General features: G+C 43.2%; 1 protein-coding gene across 2 annotated transcripts in view; it reads left to right on the top strand.

Annotated features, from left to right (window-relative positions):
- PTP4A2 (protein tyrosine phosphatase 4A2) overlaps positions 1-21,190 on the top strand; it is a 30,798-nt gene that overhangs the window by 5,024 nt on the left and 4,584 nt on the right. The window contains exons 1-4 of one of the 2 annotated variants that reach the window (XM_038758406.1): positions 2,795-3,515; positions 10,261-10,959; positions 13,021-13,113; positions 19,788-19,918. In XM_038758406.1, the coding sequence (XP_038614334.1) occupies positions 10,864-10,959; positions 13,021-13,113; positions 19,788-19,918 (320 nt within the window). In that variant the 5' untranslated portion in view covers positions 2,795-3,515; positions 10,261-10,863. Of the gene's footprint in view, positions 1-2,794; positions 3,516-10,260; positions 10,960-13,020; positions 13,114-19,787; positions 19,919-21,190 lie in introns of those variants that run through there. The other variant, XM_038758407.1, reaches the window with a different exon arrangement.

Genomic DNA, 21,190 nt, shown 5'->3' with positions numbered 1-21,190 from the left:
TCTATTTTTAGTTCCTCCCAGTCATTTTCACACAGGGAGGTGGTGTAGGAGGTAGGTCAGTGGATGTTCTAGAAGTTGGCCTTTTCCGTTGAATGTTAGCTGTTGAAACGTAGTCCTTATAATTTTAATTACTTAGGAAACCTGCCTGAGTTGCTCTATTTTTGGTTCTTGAAGATGCGTATTATGTAGAAAATGATGCTCGGACTCTAGTTTTGTAAATTACGTGACTTTGATGGGAAAATTCAGATAATTTGACACCAGGCTTTTTTTTTTTTAAAAAAAAAAAGCAATTGAAACAGTTTGGGAGGCCTATTTAAACTCCAGCCAGGCTTACATTTGTAATGTTTGCATAACGCTGACTTTTTCAATTTAGCAACCTTTAAGGCCTCTCCTTTCTGTAACCTTTCCATTAGGTGAGCCTATTGGTTCTGGAAAGAAAACATTTGACCTTTTGAAGGGGCTTATTTATGCTCTAGCGTAGGAATCTATTTTATTAATTTGGGGGTTGAAATGTACTTTTCATTAAAAATACATACCTGTATTTGCTCTAGAAAAAGAAGGAATTGATTATTGCTGAAAGAGACCAAACTGTTTATTTAAATATTGCATTAATTTGACCAGAACTCAGATTCTGGAAAGCGTCTACTGAATATACTCTCTTCTAGAATTACCCTGTTTCCATCAGAACCTTGAGTGGCAGTTTAAATTTGCCCTGTTTTTCAAGAAACATCAGGTAGATTGCTTTTACTCTGTCACTGTCGTTTTTGCTTAGTTTCCCGTATTAATATTTGGTATTTATTACTTTTATTATCAAAGCAAGTTGACATCTGTTTTCTACTTTCCATTGCTGGTGAAGGCCTATCATAAAGGAACAGGGTGACTTGGTTAGGGAAGAAGGAAATGAGTCATCGGTAGGATTTGTCAGCAAATTGAGAGGGAGCTGATGGAGAAACAATAGACTTCATGACATTATCCTTCACTGCACGTGTCCTTACAAACAGATTTCCTTTTGTAATGATTTTAAACTTTCCCCCAAATCGGGAGACCTCTGGGGAAGAAGGCACCATAAACCCAAGTTATTAAATATCGACTGTCTTTATGGTGAGAGGGCATCTTTAAAAATGAAGTCTTTGCAGGTTTCAAAGTCATTTGCCACCTTTAAATGAGTTCCTGGTCCTGGAGGTAGGCCATTGATATTGGGCAGAGTGGTAAGGCTATACTATTTCTCAATCAGGAAATGTAGTTTCCTTGGCATGTAACTTTAAATAGGATTTGCTAGAGGGACCTCTTAGACGGTGTTTCTGGAGAGATCATGGGCCTTTAGAATGTCCAAATATTTGAGTTGGAGATCAGACGTGTGTCGAGGTGGGCTCCCTGTCCAATATAGGAGGCATTTAATGCTGAGGAAGTGAAACAATTGCTATTTTCCTTCTCCAGCTTTTCAAGTCTTGGAAGGGAATGAACCAGAAAAGTGGGCGAACCACACTCAGTCAGTCAATTGTTGAGGACCTACTATGTGTAGAGCACTGTACTAAATGCTTGGAAGAGCACAGTATAGCTCTAACTAAGAAGATCGTAGGAATGGGATAAAATGAGCCAGGGGTGTAGGGCACGGTTGTGCCCTGTGACCAATTCTGGGGAAGGGAGCTGAGCAATGCTTCTCTGTGGCACATCCATCTCTAGTAGGTGAGAATGCTATAACTCGGATTCAAAGTATCTTTAAGTTGAGATTTGCTCTCCTAGAAGGACAAGTTATGCACAGTGCAAATATTACATAAATAGTCACGTGATCATTATCCCCAAATAGCCAGGTATCATGCTTTGGGTTTGTAATAACTTACAAACTTACATGCCTTACTGATGGTCCAGTGCTAAAGGTAGACCTGGGTTTTAGATCCGACTCGGCGGCGGTGGTCTTGGGGGAAGCGGGATGGGACGGGAATGCCTGCTGGGTGCCACGCCGTAAGCGGCATCCAAAACCATTTCTGATGGAAGAACTGCCTGGGGCATTTGGTGTGAAGAACAGGCCCAGAAAGAATCTTGAGAAAGAGCTGGTGACTGACCGGTTAGCAAGGTCAATCAATCAGTGGTATTTATCGTACTCGCCCAAGCACTGATACAGTGCTCTTGCATACAGTAAGGGCTCAGTAAACCCCACTGATTGATCGAGGGCGTTCTATGTGCAACTTACTGCACTCCAGGCTTTGTAAAGTACTGTACAGTAGGATTGGTCGACGCGATCCCTGCCCAGAAGGAGCTGACAGTCTTCTGGGGCGACAGACGTTAAAATTACAGAGAGGGCAGCTAGTAGAGTACAAGGCTACGGACATAAGTGCTGTGTGGCTGAGGTGAATTTCAAAATGCTTACGGGGCACTCAGCCGCCTGCCGGGCCGTGGTTTTCTGGCCTAGTATCGATACTCTGCCACTGTCCGTCACTTGGGCTGGAAGAGGGTCCGGTGCCTTTGCTCTCACTAAACCTTTTGCCACTCTCCCGTTTGCTTCCTTGCTCGCTGTACTTCGTGGTCCAGGAGAGCGTGACTGGCAGGGCGAGAGCGTGAATGGCGCTGGGTGAACCACCGGTCTCATTTCCATCGTGTATGTTCTCAGCCCTTGTCGGTCATTCTCAACAGGAGACTCCATCATCATCATCAGAATGACATTTGTTCAGTGCTCCGTGCCAAGCACTGGACTTAGTGCTGGGGGAGATTTAGGAATATCAGGCCCGTGTCCCACATGGGGCTCCCAGTCTAAGAGGGAGGGAGAATGGGGATTGAATTCTTTATCAGTTTCTTTACATTTTTAGCAAGGTGTGTTGAGGTTGCAAGGCCTCACCATCACCCCTGTAGTAGAGGAAGTGAGGCAAAATAACCAACTTCAGGGGTCACGTAGGCTAACGTGCAAATAACGCCGGAAAATATATAGTAAATATAAATATATCAAGGGGGCAGCTCAGTGACCTGTTCTCACTGTGCCGTTTGAGAGGTTTGATTGAAACTTTATCAAAATAAACGCAGGGGCTATTGCTTATTGCAGTGACCCAAAGTGCTCGTTACAAAAATATAGAAAGTACTCCTGGATTTCGGTCGTATTGGCTAATGACAGTTTAGCAGCTTTGCACACTGGTCCTGTCCTCTGGATTAATTTGAAAGGTGATTCAAATAACCTTCTTCCAAGTATGTATTTGTAACCCTGAGGAGCTTGCAGCTGCCGCAGTCTGTCTCACTCTCCTGGCACAGAAAAGAAAACACTTGAAAATGTTGATATGGAAAGGGATTGGAGTTAAATATAGCTGTTTTTGGATTCCCCAAAGGTGGAGTAGCCCGTCAGAAAGTGGATTATGCAGTGTTCTCTGATGAATCCCTCAGAAATTTAAAGATGACTTTGCTTTTAATTGTGGACCTTAAAATTGTTCCCTCAAAAAACTCAGAACTTTGGAAGGAAACAGCCCACAGTGCCAGGATGTCATTCTCCAGAATGCAGCCTTTCGGGGAGCAGATCTGAGAGTATTCAGCAGGTAACATTTAGGAAAAGTTTTTGCCTACTTGTTTGTGTAAAAAAGACTCTATATTGATTGATAAACCAGTCTTCAAACCCATGTTCACTGACAGTGAATGTGATGCCGTGGCTTGGAATAACAATAACAACAATAGTAATAATTATTATGGTACTTATTAAGTGCTTACTGTATGCCAAACACTTCTGTGTGTTGGAGTACATACAATTTAATTCATTCATTCATTCAGTCGTATTTATTGAGCGCTTACTGTGTGCAGAGCACTGTACTAAGCGCTTGGGAAGTACAAGTTGGCAACATATAGAGATGGTCCCTACCCAACAGCGGGCTCACAGTCTAGAAGGGGGAGACAGACAACAAAACAAAACATATTAACAAAGTAAAATAAATAGAATAAATATGTACAAATAAAATAAATAAATAGAGTAATAAATACGTACAAACATATATACATATATACAGGTGCGGTGGGGAGGGGAAGGAGGTAAGGTGGGGAGGAGGGGGAGAGGGAGTAGGGGGCTCAGTCTGGGAAGGCCTCCTGGAAGAGGTGAGCTCTCAGTAGGGATTTAATCAGATTGGACACAGTCCCTGTCCCATAGGAGGCTCACAGTCTAAGTACGGAGGACTAGGATTTAATCCCCATTTTACAGATGAAGTAACTGTGACACGGAGAAATAAAGTGACATGCCCAGTGTCACACAGCAGATCCGTAGCAGAGCCAGGTTTCGAACCCTGGTCCTTTGACTCCCAAACCCATGCTCTTTCCTCTAGGCCGCGCGGCTTCTGTGGAAATAGAAGTATGAACAAATAGAATCAGGTTGCTAGACCGATTACGCTTAATTAAAAAAAAATTCCTGGAAAACACTGAGTACCTTATGTAAGAAGGCAGAGCGGTGGCCTTTCCAAGTTCTCATGGTTCTGGTATTTTAATTTTATTGCAGGTGTTTATCTCGGAACTCAATATATTTTTGAAAATTTCTGGCATGAAAGCTAGATATATGGCAATGCTATCTCGTCTCTTTTTTTAAACAAAGACATTAATTCAGTGTGCTTGGAAATGCAGTACATTTTAAGGACCTAACCGAGGCTTAAGAAACCAATGAATAAAGTCCTGAGAACCTCAGAAAGGAAGTGCCATTTTGAAAGAGGCACAGAAATGTGGAGCCTGCAAAATAGTTTAAAATATTTAGCTCAATTGTCATGTTACAGTTCATGTATCAGCGTGGATGAAAGGCGGCTATTGCTAATCACTAGAAGACATTCAAAATTTGGTAACCACTCCCTTTTGGGGAAGAGGGACAAGGGGCCAGGGCCTGTTGTAAATAACTGAAACTATTCTCAAAGATAGGCCTAGTGGTTGCCTAATTGGTTTTTCTATCTGAGTGGCAGGTGAAATCTTAGGTTAGTTCTGATGTGTCGACATTTTCTCCCCACTCTAAAAGTTTGTGTACTTTAAAAAAAACCACCCAAACATTTGGCTAATGATCCCTATAGGGACTCCTGACTCTTGAGAAGATTTCCCTTTCCAAATGAGGAAGTGGAAAAGTGGGAATATACGGGGAGAGCAAATACGTAAGATTGGTTTTGATGGTAGTTAAAGCTCAGAGTGCTCTACTAGAGGGTTGCATGATTGTGGAAGCTGAGCCGACCTTAGAATTTGCAAGACTTCCTGTCAGGCAACTTGGTTGGAAAGTAATGCTGTGATCGCATGTGAATTTGATCTCCAGACTTTGCTTTTTGATCATATGGCCTCAGTCTTAGGCTTCTTTGCATGATAACATTTAGCTGGAGTTGAGGAACTATGTTAGGTCCACCAACCTCTTCCCATCCTTTTCTTATTTTTGAAATATCTACGAGGTGACTGAGAGCTCAACCTCACTGCTGGACACGTAAGTGTTTAATCAGTACCATCATAACTTTTAGTATTGTTCGTGATAAGTAAAAAAAACCCCAAAACTACAGGTTGGCTCATCTAAATCCTGCCACAGCGACATAGGGTTACATTTAATGAGGTTGCCTTGCCAAAAAAAATCCCAGTAAGAAGAATTTAGCTCTGAGGAGGTTCTGAATATTTGATTGCTACAGACTTTTTAGAATATGGGAGGATAACTGCTTTCTGCTTTTTGAGCCCCTTCCTTCCTCTCCCCCTCGTCCCCCCTCCATCCCCCCATCTTACCTCCTTCCCTTCCCCACAGCACCTGTATATATGTATATATGTTTGTACGTATCTATTACTCTATTTATTTTACTTGTACCTATCTATTCTATTTATTTTATTTTGTTAGTATGTTTGGTTTTGTTCTCTGTCTCCCCCTTCTAAACTGTGAGCCCACTGTTGGGTAGGGACTGTCTCTATATGTTGCCAGCTTGTACTTCCCAAGCGCTTAGTACAGTGCTCTGCACACAGTAAGCGCTCAGTAAATACGACTGATTGATTGCGTCTGGCATGCCTTGTTGGCAGCCGTAACTAAGAGGAAAGGGAATGGCCAAGGTGACCTCTTCCTATCAAAGCACTGGAAAAGGCCTTGATGTAATACCGTAATTTTAAGGAATTGGCAGGCTCCTTGATCACCCAGTATTTTAACAGTTTCATTCTGACCCAAAAATGGCTCTGCAAATTCCTATTTCTTAGTTTCCTTTCAGACTAGAGGTGAAATATTCCCTCTTTCAGGGTTCAGTTGAGTTAGCAGGCAGAGCACTGTTGACCTGGAGAGCTTGGAACTCAACTTTGTGTCTGGCAGAACCCTACAGGGACCTCCTGGGGCTGGTCTCTGTCCTCCTAGTTATAATCTTAGCCCCTCTAGACTGTAAACTCCTGGAGGGCGGGGTTGTGTCTACTAACTACTGTACTGAACTCTCCCAAGTGCTTAACTTGATTGATTGATCAATAAATACCCTTGATTGATTGGTTGATTGATTACAGTCCAGTGGAGAAAGCACTGCTCTGGGAATCAGAAGATTCATCCGATCGTCTTTATTGAGGGCTTACTGTGTGCAGAGCACTGTACTAGGCACTTGGGAGAGTACAGTACAATAATGAACAGACACATTCCCTGCCCACAACCAGCTTACAGTCTAGAGGGGGAGACAGACATATATAAATGACAGATATGTACGTAAGTGCCGTGGGGCTGGGCGGGGGGATGAATAAAGGGAGCAAGTCAGGGCAGTGCAGAAGGGAGTGGGAGAAGAGGGAAGGGGGGCTTAGGGAAGACCTCTTGGAGAAGATATGATCTGGGTTTTAGTCCTGTTTCTGCCTAAGGCTGGCTAGCACAGACAAAGACCACCCGCCCACCTATCTGCTCATTGCAGTATGGACCTCAGGGGAATTGGATTGGTAGGGGGAAGAGTTGCATGTTGCTACCACTAATCTCTCTATGCAGGTTCTCGGGGCCAGAATCTCAGGATTGAAGCTCATCCGTCATTCCCAGCGGGAGACTCCATTCTTTATAAGTCTTCCCAGCTACAGTAGGCAGCTGATTATCTGATCGTCAATTCCCTGAACCAACTTGCTGAACCGAGCTTGGTGGGGCTATTAAAAATAGTAATGAAAAGGGCAATCTTGCGCCTAGTGATGTTTGGTTTAACTGGACTGAGACGAAGCCAGAATTGTACAGCCTTCCCAACTTTCGATTATCTGAACTAGCCTTGGTCCTAATTAGTTCAGATAATCACGTGCCTGCTCTACCATGATTGATCCGGCAGTGAAGTTACCAATCGTTGTTTAGTTCCCAGACCATACATTTTGATACTTTAGCAGTGCCCCCAGTTCAACCTTTGTGTAATTGCCAAATCCAATAGGAGAAGATGGATTATGAGGGAGCACTGCACAAAACTAATTAGGCCGTGAAGATGGCGTGTGAAGCTGCCGATGTGATTATATAGCAACTGAGAGCTGCTTAATGGAGAAGACTTAAAAATCACTTCCTCGTAGACGAAGAAGTCAGGATGGTCAATATTTATCTGTGGTAATATAACCCAGCCTCTTCAGCCACTCCATTGACTTTATCTCACTCTACCCATAAATGGAGGAATTTTGTGTTTCTTCCAGAAAGGCAACTTTAGAAGAGAGGTCTTGGCAGAAGGGTTACAGGTGCAGAGTACATGCTAGCTCCACCATGGGATTTGGTAACAGCTGTGGTCGTGTGTTTGTGATCTGACAGCCTGTTTTGCTTTGAATTCTTGGGGGTTGCAAGGTAGTTACGATTAGTTTGTGTAAATTGACAGGTGCAAGAATTTAGCTGTTGATAGAAAGAAGAGCTCTTCTTTTCAGGCATGGAAGCAGGAGTTTAATTGTTTTTATACGAGGCCTGTTGACACTGATGAAGCTGTTTCTTTGTGCCAACAATAAGCAGACACATTCCCTGCCAACAACAAGCTCATAGACTAGAGGTGGGGGAAACAGGCATTCATATAAATACATTAATATAATAGAGACTTAACCATCATCCTAAAAAATGGCTATAACTCGGGGCCTGCGTTCGTACAAAGCCCCAGGTCCAGGAAAATCTGTTCTCTAGCACTCACAGCGTCCGGCACCTTGCGCAGGAGCAGTTTTTTTCCAACACCACATCTCCCAGTATCCAAGCAGGCTTGGTTGTTCCCGAACACAACACTCCATGAAAACATGTGTTGTGGCAGAACTGAGTGTACTTGAAAAATGAGGCAGGAAGAGCAAAGAGGAGAAAGCCTGCACTGTTGCCTGAGCAAATACTGGAACCGTGCAGAAAACTTTATTTGGAAATATTGTCCATTAGACCAGGGCCATCAGTACAGTGCACTCCTTTGCTCTTTTTTTCTGGCAGACATCAATCTTGATACCATCGGTGTTCCAAAAGGGATTTAAAGCAAGGTGAAAATTTCCTTTTGTTTTGCCGTACAAACTGTGTTCTGGTGATTGGTTTTTTTTTCCTTTTTTTGAGTGGTTGCTGCCTTTAGAAAACAACCAAATAAATGATTTGTGGATTCCCAAAATAACAGCTGAACAAGCAAAGCAAGTATCTCTACTGGAAGGAAGATTGTGATGATGGTGGCGATGATTTTTCCTTGGAGACTTGTTTTCAGGTTTAATATACCCCAGTAGTTTCTAAGTTTGTAATTTTCCACATGATGTTTTCATGTACTTAATTATTATTGAGAAGTGGTTTGGGTATTCTTCTGTTCAGTTTTAGGTGTAGAATTTAGAAGCTGGCAGCTTTTGTTCTGGTGGTTAACAAGTTTATTCTGATATGGTAACATTTTAAAGTAGTTCCTTTTTTAAAATGTTGTTGTGTGTGTTGGGGGACATTTGAACTTAAACTTGAGTCCTGCAGGTAATTATGAAGAAGTAGTTTTTAAAACTAAAATAGAAAAATGTCTTAACAGAATCAACTGGGGAGGCAGTTTGGATTAGGATGGGGGACCAGACCTGGATGTTAAAAGGCTAGCATAGCTATCTTGTCTCTCTCACTACAAAGCTTTGTGACTAAAGACCAGTCACATAACCACTCTTGCCTGTTAGAAAGATGGAGAACTTGAAACAGTCACCTACTTCGCTTTCTTGGGGAGTTGTGAAGTTCAATGAGCAAGTAAAACAAGTCTTTTAACCACACAATTCAACATGGACTATACCCAAGGAAGCTTTGAAAGAAAAAGGGGCAGGCGATCAAGAATGAATTTTCAAAACTCCTTGTCATTACTTTGAATTAGGTTTTCCCAGGGATTGGTATTATGGGCAAACTTGGAACTTGTGGTTCAAACAGGTGCCTACTTTTTTAGACTAGTGATAGCAGGGTGCACTTAAGTATGGGTAGATGTGGTTTGGTGGATAAGGGTGACATGAATAATTGTGAGAAGGGCCCCTGGGTAGTTTGTAGGCTGCTAAAGCAATCTCAAGAGTGAAGCATTTTGCAGTATTTCTTTCAGCAGGGAGTTGATAATAATAATAATAATAATTACGGTATTTGTTAAGGGCTTACTATGTGCCAGGCACTGTACTAAGGCACACCTCCTCCAAGAGGCCTTCCCAGACTAAGCTCCCCCTCCCTTCCGCATCGCCTTGACTCACTCCTTTTTCTCTCCCCCTCCCCGCCCCACAGCACTTAGGTATAAATGTACACATCTGTAATTCTATTTATTTGTATTGATGCCTGCTTACTTGTATTGATGTCTGTCGTCCCCCCCCCAGACTATAAACCCGTTGTGGGCAGGGATTGTCTCTCTTCATTGCTCTATTGTACTTTCCAAGTGCTTAGTACAGTATTCTAGACACAGTAGGCCCTTAATAAATATGATCGAATGAATGAATAAGCACTGGGGTGGTTACAAGCAAGTAAGGTTGGACGCAGTCCCTGTCCCACATGAGGCTCAGAGTCTTAATCCCCATTTTACAGATGAGGTAACTGGGACACAGAGAAGTGAAGTGACTTGCCCCGGGTCACACAGCACACAAGTGGCAGAGCCGGGATTGGAGCCCATGATGTGTAAATACGTAATTGTACACCAAGATAACTTAAAACTTCAGCATCAAGGATGTTTTGAGAGATGCCAGTCAATCAGTGTGTAGTATTTGCTTGCCTACTGCTGGCAGAACCTGAAATAAGCACTTGGGAGAATACAATACAGCAGTTATCAGATCTGTTCCCTGCCCACCAGGTGCTTAAAGTCTAGTAAAAAGTGCTCAATTGCTGGCAGTAAGAGCACTGTGTAGTATGGAGCCAAGAACTACCAGTTTCCTTGAATTTATATCTTTTTCATTTCTCCACAGGCTTTCCGTTGGAATATCCGTTGCACATTTATGGCGATTCTGAGCGTGAGGGCAGACTTCTGCCAGGCTCAGCACAGCGTTTGTGCTGACAAGTGAGCTTGGGAGTTCTGTGCCATAATTAGCATTGCCTTGAAGATTCTGGACACCAAGATTGGCCTCAGATATTTGGCTTTTTTTTTTTCTTCACATTGGAAGCGTATTCCTTTTACCGACTGTAGCAAAATTCCTCATCAAGAAAAGAAAAGTGGAGATTAAATCTGCCCCTTTCACTTGCCTCACCAGTGCCTAAATGGAGTAAAGGCTATTTGTCTTGTATGCAATTGGATTTTTGGAGTCCGAAGAATACCACCTGCAGTAATTGAGGCCCAAGTTGAATTTGAATTCAAGTGGATTCTAAACTAATCTGCTTATCCTGAAGCGAAAAGCTTCTAAGGAACAAACAAGTCAAATAGAGAAAACACTGATCGATAATAGACATTTTAGTGGTCTTTTTAATGTTTTCTGCTGTGAAACGTTTCAAGGATTATTGATTTTTGTTTTGTTTTTTGTTTTTCATTTTTTCCCCTCCACTTTCACAACCTCACCCTTCTTTTGTCTGCCATAATGAACCGTCCAGCCCCTGTGGAGATTTCCTATGAGAGTATGCGTTTTCTGATAACTCATAACCCAACCAATGCAACCCTCAACAAATTCACAGAGGTAAGCGTCCCATGAAATGCAGCCTCCTTTTCAGACTCCTTTGGCTTTGAAATGCGAGTCTTTCTTATTTGAATTCCCGTTACAGTCCTCAAAAAACTCCTGAATACACACTTTCAGAGGTGCTTTTGTCGAAAAAAAGCGCTCCATTAACAATTATTGTACATTTACTGCTTCTTTGCATTTTTAATGCCCTAAGCTGAATCGCTTCCTGTTTATACTCGGCCGGTGCCACGATTTTGGCATATTACGAATCTCATCAGGAACTCCCTCCAGGCCTGGCCGCACCTCATTCTATTTCCATCCTTTCTGGTCTCGGTGGTTGGGGTCAGAAGTGGCAAAACGTCTAGTAGCTGTAACAGGCCAGGGGCCTTTGGCACTTCTGACGTGTGGTGATTTTGCCATCGCACATGGTCAGAACCCACTTCGCCATCCACATTCCCAACGTGGGTAGCTCGCTGTAGCTTATTGTAACGGCACCGCTGAAGCTTGTAGAAAGTCAGTTGGTATCGTGTGATTTCACCAAATGTGGTTGCTGCTTTCTCCTGGGTCTCCACGTCTTGCAGGAGAAGAGTCGTAAGTATTATTTGCCTAAAGGCTTTCAAAAGAAAATACGTTTTGATGTCATGGAATAAGCTTTGGCTCTAAACTAAAGTTGACAAACATTTAGCAGTCAGGGAACCTAGCGGCAGCAGAGGAGGAGGAAGAAGTCAGTATTTCCTGTTTCCTGCTCAGATTTAAAGAGCTAGTGGAAGAGATAGTCAAAGGCGATACAACTGAACTCAGCACACACCTGGAGACACACACAGCCATGGAGAGATTCGCAGCCAGAGCGGGCACTTTAAAGGCTGTGCGGAGCCTAAGATGGGTATCACCTCCACTACTTAATTCCCCCTCCAGCAGTCTCATCCTTGTGATAGGTTTCCATCCATTTCCTCTCTGCCACAGCAGCAGTGCTGTTCTGACCTGATGGAGGCAGATAGCAGTGTAGCCATTAGAAAGAAGATTTATAAGAGGGTGAGGTGGGGGGGGTGGAGGAAGGGAAAAAGGGCCAGGTAAGCAGGTGGGCATATTGGCCTGGTTTTCAGGGGCTGGCAGCAGCAGTGGCCGCGGGGGCTACCTTTTTTGGGAGCCCCCTCACCTTTACTGTCTTGCTCTTTTGAGCTTCTAGTTCCCTGTTCTGAAGCTCTTGATGGAGGACTTGAGGCTATTGCCAAACTTGTTCTCCCATTTTTCCTCCTTCCCCTCTGTCCTCTCAGCCTGTCAGTCAGTGGTATTTATTGAGCATTTACTGTTTGCAGAGCACTGTTCTAAGCTTTTTGGAAAGCTGACAGTCCAGTGGGCTCTCCTTCCAAACCAAGTGGATGTATATGTGCTGAGAAATAATAACAATAATAAGAACGGTACTTGTTAAGTGCTTACTATTTGCCAAGCACTGTTCTGAATGCTGGGGTAGATGCAAGTTAATCAGGTTGGACCCTGTCCCGGTCTCACATGGGGCTCACACTCTTAATTCCCATTTTACAGATGAGTTAACCGAGGCCCAGAGAAGTGAAGTGACTTGCCCATGACAGCAGACATGTGGTGGAGCTGGGCTTAGAACCCGGGTCCTTCTGACTCCCAGGCACAGAGGAATATATAACTGTTTTCCCTTTTAAATGGACTGTTCACAGATAGTTATCCAAATATTGATTTAATTATTAAAGACATCTTGAAAAATAAACCCCTTTACTCCCATTAACCTGATTTATGGAATACAGTTTCATATTCTATGATGCTTTCCAAGAATCAAACCAGAGTATTACAAGGGATTTTTATTATCAGTGTTATTAAGAACTTGTTTGTGCTCATGCACCTGCAATTCACTTTTGTCATCCAGGGAAATGAAAAGTGTACTTCATTTCTAATCTGTCGTGATCTCCATTTGAACATTTATAATGAGAAAGTCAGCGTTTGAATATATCATTTGTGGATGGCCCAATTGTAATTTTGTAATGAAAAACACAGATCCCTTAATCGGTTAGTAAATGTTGTTTTTATTTGTTGTTTTTTTTTTTTTTAAAGGAGCTAAAGAAGTATGGAGTGACAACCTTGGTGCGAGTTTGTGATGCTACATACGACAAAGCTCCCGTTGAAAAAGAAGGGATCCAGGTTCTAGTGAGTGTGGAATTTCAAACTGGAAATTTTCCGAGCTTCTTGTCTTAGGTTAACACATGGGATGCTGGCCTGTATAAGCAATTACTTTTCTGGATTAATTAATTGACTCAACTCTGCACTCCTGAAAGAATAAAAAAGGAACCAAAAAAGCAGAATATTTTAAAATTAATAATGCAACAAGCAAAAGCCCCTGTATTTTTAGCTAACAAATATTTGCATTTCTTCTAGGGAGTTATTTAGCTTTTATTTTTAGGCCACTGGTTTGACTCTAACCGGTAGTAGTTTGTATCATACTTATAAATTAGATGTGGAAATAGGACCTCTCCTATTTCATCACTCTAAGTTTATTTTCTTCCTATGCGTGATCATTCAGGAAGGAAAATGAACCAGTGAAGAAAAAAAGGGGAAGGCAGCCTACTTTTTTGAAGTCATTTGATCTTTTCAGTCAGCTGATATTTTAACAGTTTTTGTTCAGTTACTGAGCAGGTCAGATTACTTTTCTTTGTTTAACTTTGTAGAGTGTCAGTATAACTGAAAATGCCAGCTTTCTCCTTCGTCTGAATTTATTACTGTTTTGGATGTATGGTGGAATAAACTATCTAGATGACAGTCATAGACGTGGGGTTGTGCTTTTTAACACATCTCACTTCTCTGAAGCGGTCTGGGCAATTTGCAGATGAAGCCGTTAAAAGTGTGTGACTTCCTGCATGTTCAGGATATTATTATTAGTAGTAGTATGATGTGTCGAGCTCTGTTCTAAGTGCTGACGTAGGTACAAGTTAATCAGGTTGGACACCATTCCTGTCCTACATGGGGCTCACGGTCTAAATAAAAGGGGAGAACTTGACACTAGAATCGATTGTGGGAAGGGCACAGGACAGTGGTGTCTCAGAGTGGGCGAGGAACTGGGAATTTTAGTGGGAGATAACCTCATATTTCCTCAGGTACAGTGAACTCCCCAGATATAGCATAGACCCCATTTCCTGACAGCTACTATTGGGGGGGAAAAAAATTCAGGTTACAAGTCTGAGGGGATGTTTGAGTCCCACTTCTCCCCTTATCACAGAAGGCTCAAGGGGTGCTCCCAGAGCCCATACCAGGGTGGTATTAAGTGGACCCCAGTGACCTTCCAGGCCCCAGGTCTGGCTAGAAGAACGACTGGACTAGCTTTTAGCTTGTGTCTCACTCAACGTTCAGGATTTCAGTGGAACTAGGGCACGTGAAATTCTTACTGGCGTGAGATACCGTTAGTCCTCAAATGCCAAACAGTCCCCGAGTTTAACAGCAAAAATAGAAGAGAAGTGCATGAAGCTTTCCCATCAGTTGGGCAATAAGCCAAACCTTTCACCCAGTGGGTGGTCAGCGTCTCGCCAGTGTGAGTTTATCCTGCTGGATGGAAAGCAGTGTCTCTCTGCCCCACCAGTACGGGAAAGATCATTTATCTCCTGGCCAAAGGAATAAATGCAATCTGTTTTTCATTCCTCACCCGAAAGCCTTCCTCAGCTCTGCCGTGTGTCCTGGGACAACCGGGTCCCATGGCTTTTGAATTTATAGTGAGGGCAGGGAAATCCCAGTAGCATCAGTCCATTTCCAAACTTCACATGGATTGGTGGCTCTCTCTGGTATTTTAGAGGATGGAAAAAAGCATGCTAATTTCACCTCTGTATCCGACCTTGTTTATGAGCTCAAAAATCCACCACTGTCACACGGTCACAGTGGTATAGCGTTGGCTAACAGCTTCTGAGAAAGTGGGGCCTAAGAAAACCACTCTTTGTTGACCAGAACAATCATTTTAGATGTAAAGGTTAGACTCTGTCAAAAGCGAGAGGTCAAAAGACTAATCTTTCACTCTCTGAAACAACTTTTCAACAAGTCTCCTCTTGTATTATGGAGGTTAACTTACTCACCAGGCAAATCAGTGGGTTATGAACAAATGTTGGCTTTGCCTGGCAGATGGCAGAGTGAGGAAACAGGGAGTTGAAGATTGGTTGTAGCCTGTTCTAATCAGTAGTGTTGGTAAACAACTGCATGCAATAAAGGGATTAAACTAAGGAGCTAGAACAGGAGTTGGAGAGGATAATGGTAGCTGTGGGGTTTGTGCCAGCCCTTTAAATATAGGCTTTTCTCTCTCTCTCTCCCCCTCCCTCCCTCCCCCATTTTTTAAAATAGCTGTGATCAGGTAAAATTAAAGGTTGGAAAAAAAACCAAGGACATTTAAAGTCAAGACTGGAATTCTCTTCTCTCCTTTTTAACCTGGAGGGTTGTTGCTTCCTGAAGCTTACTCCCATAATTTTGCATTTGCAGATCACATATTAAAGTTGATGAGAGTCTTGCACTTTAAGGGCAGTGTCTCAGGAGAATGCCAAAAGTTATATCCACTGAGTCGACACCTCTGGAGTAGGGAGGCAAATTTAAGTTAAAGGTAGTTGCAGTCTTGGTTTTTTATCCCCTTTCTGTTGTGATTTGTTGATTTCACATGCATCGTAAATATTGCATGCAGTAAAATACAAAATGAGCCATTATCACAATTTAGATCGGGGGTTCTTTTGGTCCCAGCATTTTCAGAGTAATAATAATAGTAATTGTGGTATTTAGTGAGCGCTTCCTATATGTCGATCACTGTTCTAAGTGCTGGGGAAGATGCATGATCATCAGATCAGACATCAGCCCTGCCTCACACAGAACTCATAATCTAAGTAGGAAGGAAACCAGTTATTGAACCCCCATTTTGCAGATGAGGAAACTGAGGTATAGAAAATTGACTTACCCAAAGTTTCACGGCGGGCATGTGGTGGAGCTGGAGTTAGAATCCAAGTCCTCTGGCTCCCAGGCCCTTTTGCTTTCCATTAAACAACTTTCCTCCCAAGTAGAGTAGTCTAGGCATTTAATGAGTTTTGTGTAAAGTTTAATACTCAATGGTATGGTGTATCTTCTGTGCCTGAATATTGCAGCTGGACTGTATAATTTTTTTCATAATAATAACAATATAAAGAGCTTTCTATGTGATGTTTGTCAGGGTGGATACCAAATCATCAAATGGGATAGAGTCCCTGTCCCAAGTGGGGGTCCCAGTCAGGGAGGGAGAGCAAAGATCTCATCCTTGTTTTCCAGATGAGGAAACTGAGGCCCAGAAAGGTCCGCTGACTTGCTCAGGGCCACCCAACCGACCAGTGCCAGAGCAGGGACTAGAACCCAGGTCTCCTCCCTCCCTCCCAGTGTCATAGTCTTTCCGTATCACTCCCTTCAGAGCCATTGAGCAACATTCCTTCATTCAGCTAGTGAAAATCAAAGAAGGATGCCGGGCTGTCTTGGGGATTAAATGTGCTGCTTTAGCAGAACACTTAGCTTCTGTCAGGGAGGGACCTGAAATCTGCACCCTAATACCAGATAGCAGTCATGCTCTAAGCCTCCCAGTTAGGCTTGCTTGTAGCGAGGACTGGTGGTGGGGGGGCAGGGGAGAAGGGAAGGGGAGGGCCGTATTACACCTTTTAGGTTTGCATATGTACAGTGTGTGGATTGCAAGGAGAATTTTAATGTGCAGTCGGGCACCTGTAATTGAACACTGCAGTAGGAGAACTTGTTTTAGAAGCTCTGAAACTATCATTTAATGATATATGGTGCCTTGAGAGCCTTTAGCGGAAAGTGCTGTGTAAGTCAATGTAGCCTGCTTTATATTTCAATTTCTTTGTCTTCTTTCATGTGCGTTTGGGGACATGAGGAGGAATTGAGCTCTAGACCCAAGACTTTTCAAACTCAGCCTACTGAGTGTGTTACAGGTAGCATAACTCTGTGCAGTTAGGCCTTTGGAAAAATGGAATTGGAGCATAATGGAGCATGAACAGGACCTTAATTACGAAGAGGCATCGATGGCTCAAACCGAAGACGCCAGCACAGCTAATGGGCAGCAGAGAAAGGGGTGTGGTGGCCGGAATGAGTGCAACTTCCAGTTCAGAGCTCTGTCAGTTTTCCGGTTTTCCTGTTTTCCTTTTTCCTCAGCCTGCCTTGTAAGTGTCTTTGGCAAGCCCTGAAGAGTCCCTTGATCTTTTTCCTCTTCCTAGGGGAAGAGCTGAAATCTAGCTAGGGTGTTGGTGCCTGAAATGTAAATCCTCCTCTCCCGGCGCCCCCCCTTTCTGTGTCAAACACAGAGTCTGCTATTTTAGGATTCCCACTCTGCCAGATTGCACAGAGAATTCAATCTGTGTGTGCCTACGGGTGGGCTCGTGCGCACACGCGGCTCTCGCTCTTGTTCTTCTTCCTCCACCACCTCCCGCCTCCCCCCTCTTAGGGCTGCAAATAAAAAGCGAAACAAAAAATGTAAGGATTTAAAAAGAGAATGGTGGGAAGAGAAAAGTCCTTTTTAGGTGTGGGTGCTTGTATCTTTTTCCAATTCAATTCGGTCGTATTGAGCGCTCACTGTGTGCAGAGCACTGTACTACGCTTGGCAGGGTGCAAGATAACAATAAACGTTTTATGTTCTCTTCAGTTGAAAAGCCACTAAGGGGGGTTTTGGGGGCTGAGCCCTCGCTCTCCAGATCCGGACAACGTGTGGCTTAATGGAATGTGCATGGGATTGGGAGCCGGGAGAACTGGATACTGGTCCCACCTCTGCCGCTACCCTGTTGTGTGGCTTTGGGCAAGTTACTTAATCGATCCATGGTCTTTACTGAGTGCTTACTATGTGCAGAGCACTGAACTAAACACTTGGGAGAGTACAGTACAGCAGAGCTAGCAGACATGTTCCCTGCCCACAACAAGTGGGGCCTCAGTTTCCACTTCTGTGAAATAATAATAATAATAATTATGGTGTTTGTTAAGCACTTACTATGTGCCAAGCACCATTCCAAGCTCTGCGGTAAATACAAGGTAATCAGTTTGTCCCAAGAGGAGCTCACAGTCCTAACCCCATTTTACAGATGAGGTAACTGAGGCAAAGAAACGTTAAGTGGCTTGCCTGAGGTCACACAGCAAAGTGGCAGAGTTGGGTTTAGAACCCATATTCATTCAATTGTATTGAGCGCTTACTGTGTGCAAAGCACTGTACTAAGCGCTTGGGAAGTACAAGTTGGCAACATATAGAGATGGTCCCTACCCAACAGCAGGTTCACAGTCTAGAAGGGGAGAGATAGACAACAAAACAAAACATATTAACAAAATAAAATAAATATGTACAAGTAAAATAAATGAGTAGAGTAATAAATATGTACAAACATATATACATATATATATATATAAGTGTTGTGGGGAGGGGAAGGAGGTAAGGCGGGGGGGATGGGAAGGGGGAGGAGGGGGAGAGGAAGGAGGGGGCTCAGTTTGGGAAGTCATCAGCTCTTCCTTGGCCATCAGCGGCTTCTAACGTGGACATCTGCCCTTGGGCCCGTGGCACTGGTGGTTCGAAGGGCAGGATGGAGCTGGGGCAGGGGCAGCAGAAGGAGGCCACCCCTTCAGAAGAAGAGAACCCGGAGAATTGGGGTTCGGGTTGAATTGGTCAGGGGGCTCCTTTTCCCCGGTGGGGTCCTCGGCCCGATTGCCTCAGGCCCGCCATCATATCCTCTGACTCCCAAGCCAGAGCTCTTTTCACTAAGCCATGCTGCAAGGTACCTCCTTTTATATTGTGAGCCCTGGGATGGATGGGAATTGTATATATCTGATCGCCTTGCTTGCTACTCCAGTGCTTAGCCCAGTGCCTTGTACCTAGTAAGCATTTTAATACATACCATAATTGATATGCCCCCTGGAGCCATCGGGACAGGATTTGTCTTGGTCAGGTGAGGGGGCCCTATCTCCCAAGTAAGATTTCAGCTGGGCTCATAGTCAACCCAACCCCTCCACCCCTCCCAACACACACTTATGCTTTGGAGAAGGACTTCAGGCCTTTAAACCCTGGCACCTTTTGAATTAAGGTTAGGGAAGGGGTTGAATGGCCGGAGAAAATGGCATATGCTCACATTCGGTGCTAACGCTTCGGTTATAGAATGGAATCCGGGCAGGCCCTTCTTAGCCCTTTTTCTTTTTAAGCTAGGGCAAGGGAAATGTTCTGACCACTGGACCATCATTAGACTTCTGATCTGAAGAACGAGGAACCCGTTCTAGTTGAAAAGGTGTCCCCATGTGTAGCAGTTGTCAGCCTGTTCTCTGGAAGAAGAAGCCAGTCAGATCCTGTTTGCATTAGGCATTTCTGCTTAGCAATTACGTTTTGCCGGTGAGAACTGTTAGACCAAGTTTGCATGTCTTTTCCTCCTTGTTCTAGGTCTTATATTTAATTACAGTTATCTCGATTATGTCTAATTGCTACTGTACATGATTGTAATAATATTTGGGAGAACATTCTGCTCTGCTTTTTCATAAGGTCTTTATTAGAGCTGGGGAAAGCAATTTAATAATAATGATGGTATTTGTAAAACTTCTGTTCTGCTTTTGAAGGGAGTCATCTTTAAAAAGCCCATTTTATCTGAACAGATTTTTAAGAAAACTTATTTTCATTTTGATCCCAGAGCTTTTTTTAGCAGAGAATCAGGGGAATAGATGCAAAAAGCAGCATTTCTGATACAATCTAACGTAGTTAGTGTTTTCCCGTTGAGAATGACCAGCTATTCCACTTGGTGCCGTCCCTCTCCGGGGAACAATCAATCAATGTAAACATGTGAAAATGAGCTTTTTTTCCCTCCTCTCCCTAGGACTGGCCATTTGATGATGGCGCTCCACCTCCCAACCAGATAGTAGATGATTGGTTAAGCCTATTAAAAAATAAATTTCGCGAAGAGCCAGGATGCTGTGTCGCCGTGCACTGTGTTGCAGGGCTGGGAAGGTAAGTGCTTTGCTTTTTTCACAGTGAGTTGGTTATCATGCCTCAGCCAGCCAGCCAGATACTTCATCTTGGCAGAAATTGGCATTTATTAAGCAGTAATCAATTTCCCAGGAGGAAAGAAAGCGAGGGAGGGCTGGTTATGATGCCTTGACCACTTGATCTCAGGGCCGGGCAGGTCTTATCGGGCCCAGCTGATTCTGTGGTTTAGGAGATGACAGTGATGGTCCAGGAAGTCTCCTATCAGGTTAGTGCAGTCATTCCGAACTTGCAGAATAGAGATGTGACGATTCTGTTGTATAAAGCTAATTATGCTGTATTCTCCCAAGCATTTAGTACAGTGCTCTGCACATAGTAAAGCCCTCAATAAATGCAACTGATTGATAAAACAGTACCTTGCCTCTTCAGTTAATAGTATTTACTGAGTGCTTACTATGTGCAGAGCACCATACTAAGCACTTGGGAGAGTACAATAGAACAGAGTTGGTAGGTGTGTTCCCTACCCACAACGAGCCTACAGTCTAGAGGAGGCACTTACAGTCCTTTTATATAATTGAAGGTCCAAGTTGCTAATTAAGGCCACCCAAATTTTAAGTTTATAGTAGCTTTTCAGCTCGAGGTTTACCATTCAAAAGCGCACAGACAGATTTATTCTTCTAAACTCCAAAAAGTGGATATGAGGGATTCATTGCATGACTGTAACAATAATTTTCTTTTGAGAATGCCCCAGATGACTTGGTAGAGTTTTGAGTAGCAGCAGATGATATAGTTTCCTTGCGACGTGCATTTTCACTTGTTCTCCTGGCTCTGGTGGTTATTGGTCCTGGACAGTGAGCAACTTAAAATATTTAGCCTCTTTTCTCTTCTCTCTTCTCTTCTCTTTTCTCTCTTCTCTTCTCTTCTCTTCTCTTCTCTTCTCTTCTCTTCTCTTCTCTTCTCTTCTCTTCCCCTTCCTTTCCTTTCCTTTCCTTTCCTTTCCTTTCCTTTCCTTTCCTTTCCTTTCCTTTCCTTTCCTTTCCTTTCCTTTCCTTTCCTTCTCTCTCTCCTTTTCTTTTTTCTTTTTTCTTTTTCTTTTTCTTTTTCTTTTTCTTCTTTTTCCTTTCCTTTCCTTTCCTTTCCTTTCCTTTCCTTTCCTTTCCTTTCCTTTCCTTTCCTTTCCTTTCCTTTCCTTTCCTTTCCTTCTCTCTCTCCTTTTCTTTTTTCTTTTTTCTTTTTCTTTTTCTTTTTCTTTTTCTTCTTTTTCCTTTCCTTTCCTTTCCTTTCCTTTCCTTTCCT

This window comes from Tachyglossus aculeatus, chromosome 16, assembly GCF_015852505.1.
Source record: "Tachyglossus aculeatus isolate mTacAcu1 chromosome 16, mTacAcu1.pri, whole genome shotgun sequence".
In the NCBI taxonomy this organism is placed as follows: Eukaryota; Metazoa; Chordata; class Mammalia; order Monotremata; family Tachyglossidae; genus Tachyglossus; species Tachyglossus aculeatus.
Note: the sequence above shows the minus strand (reverse complement) of the source record. Positions and strands in the feature narration are given on the sequence as shown.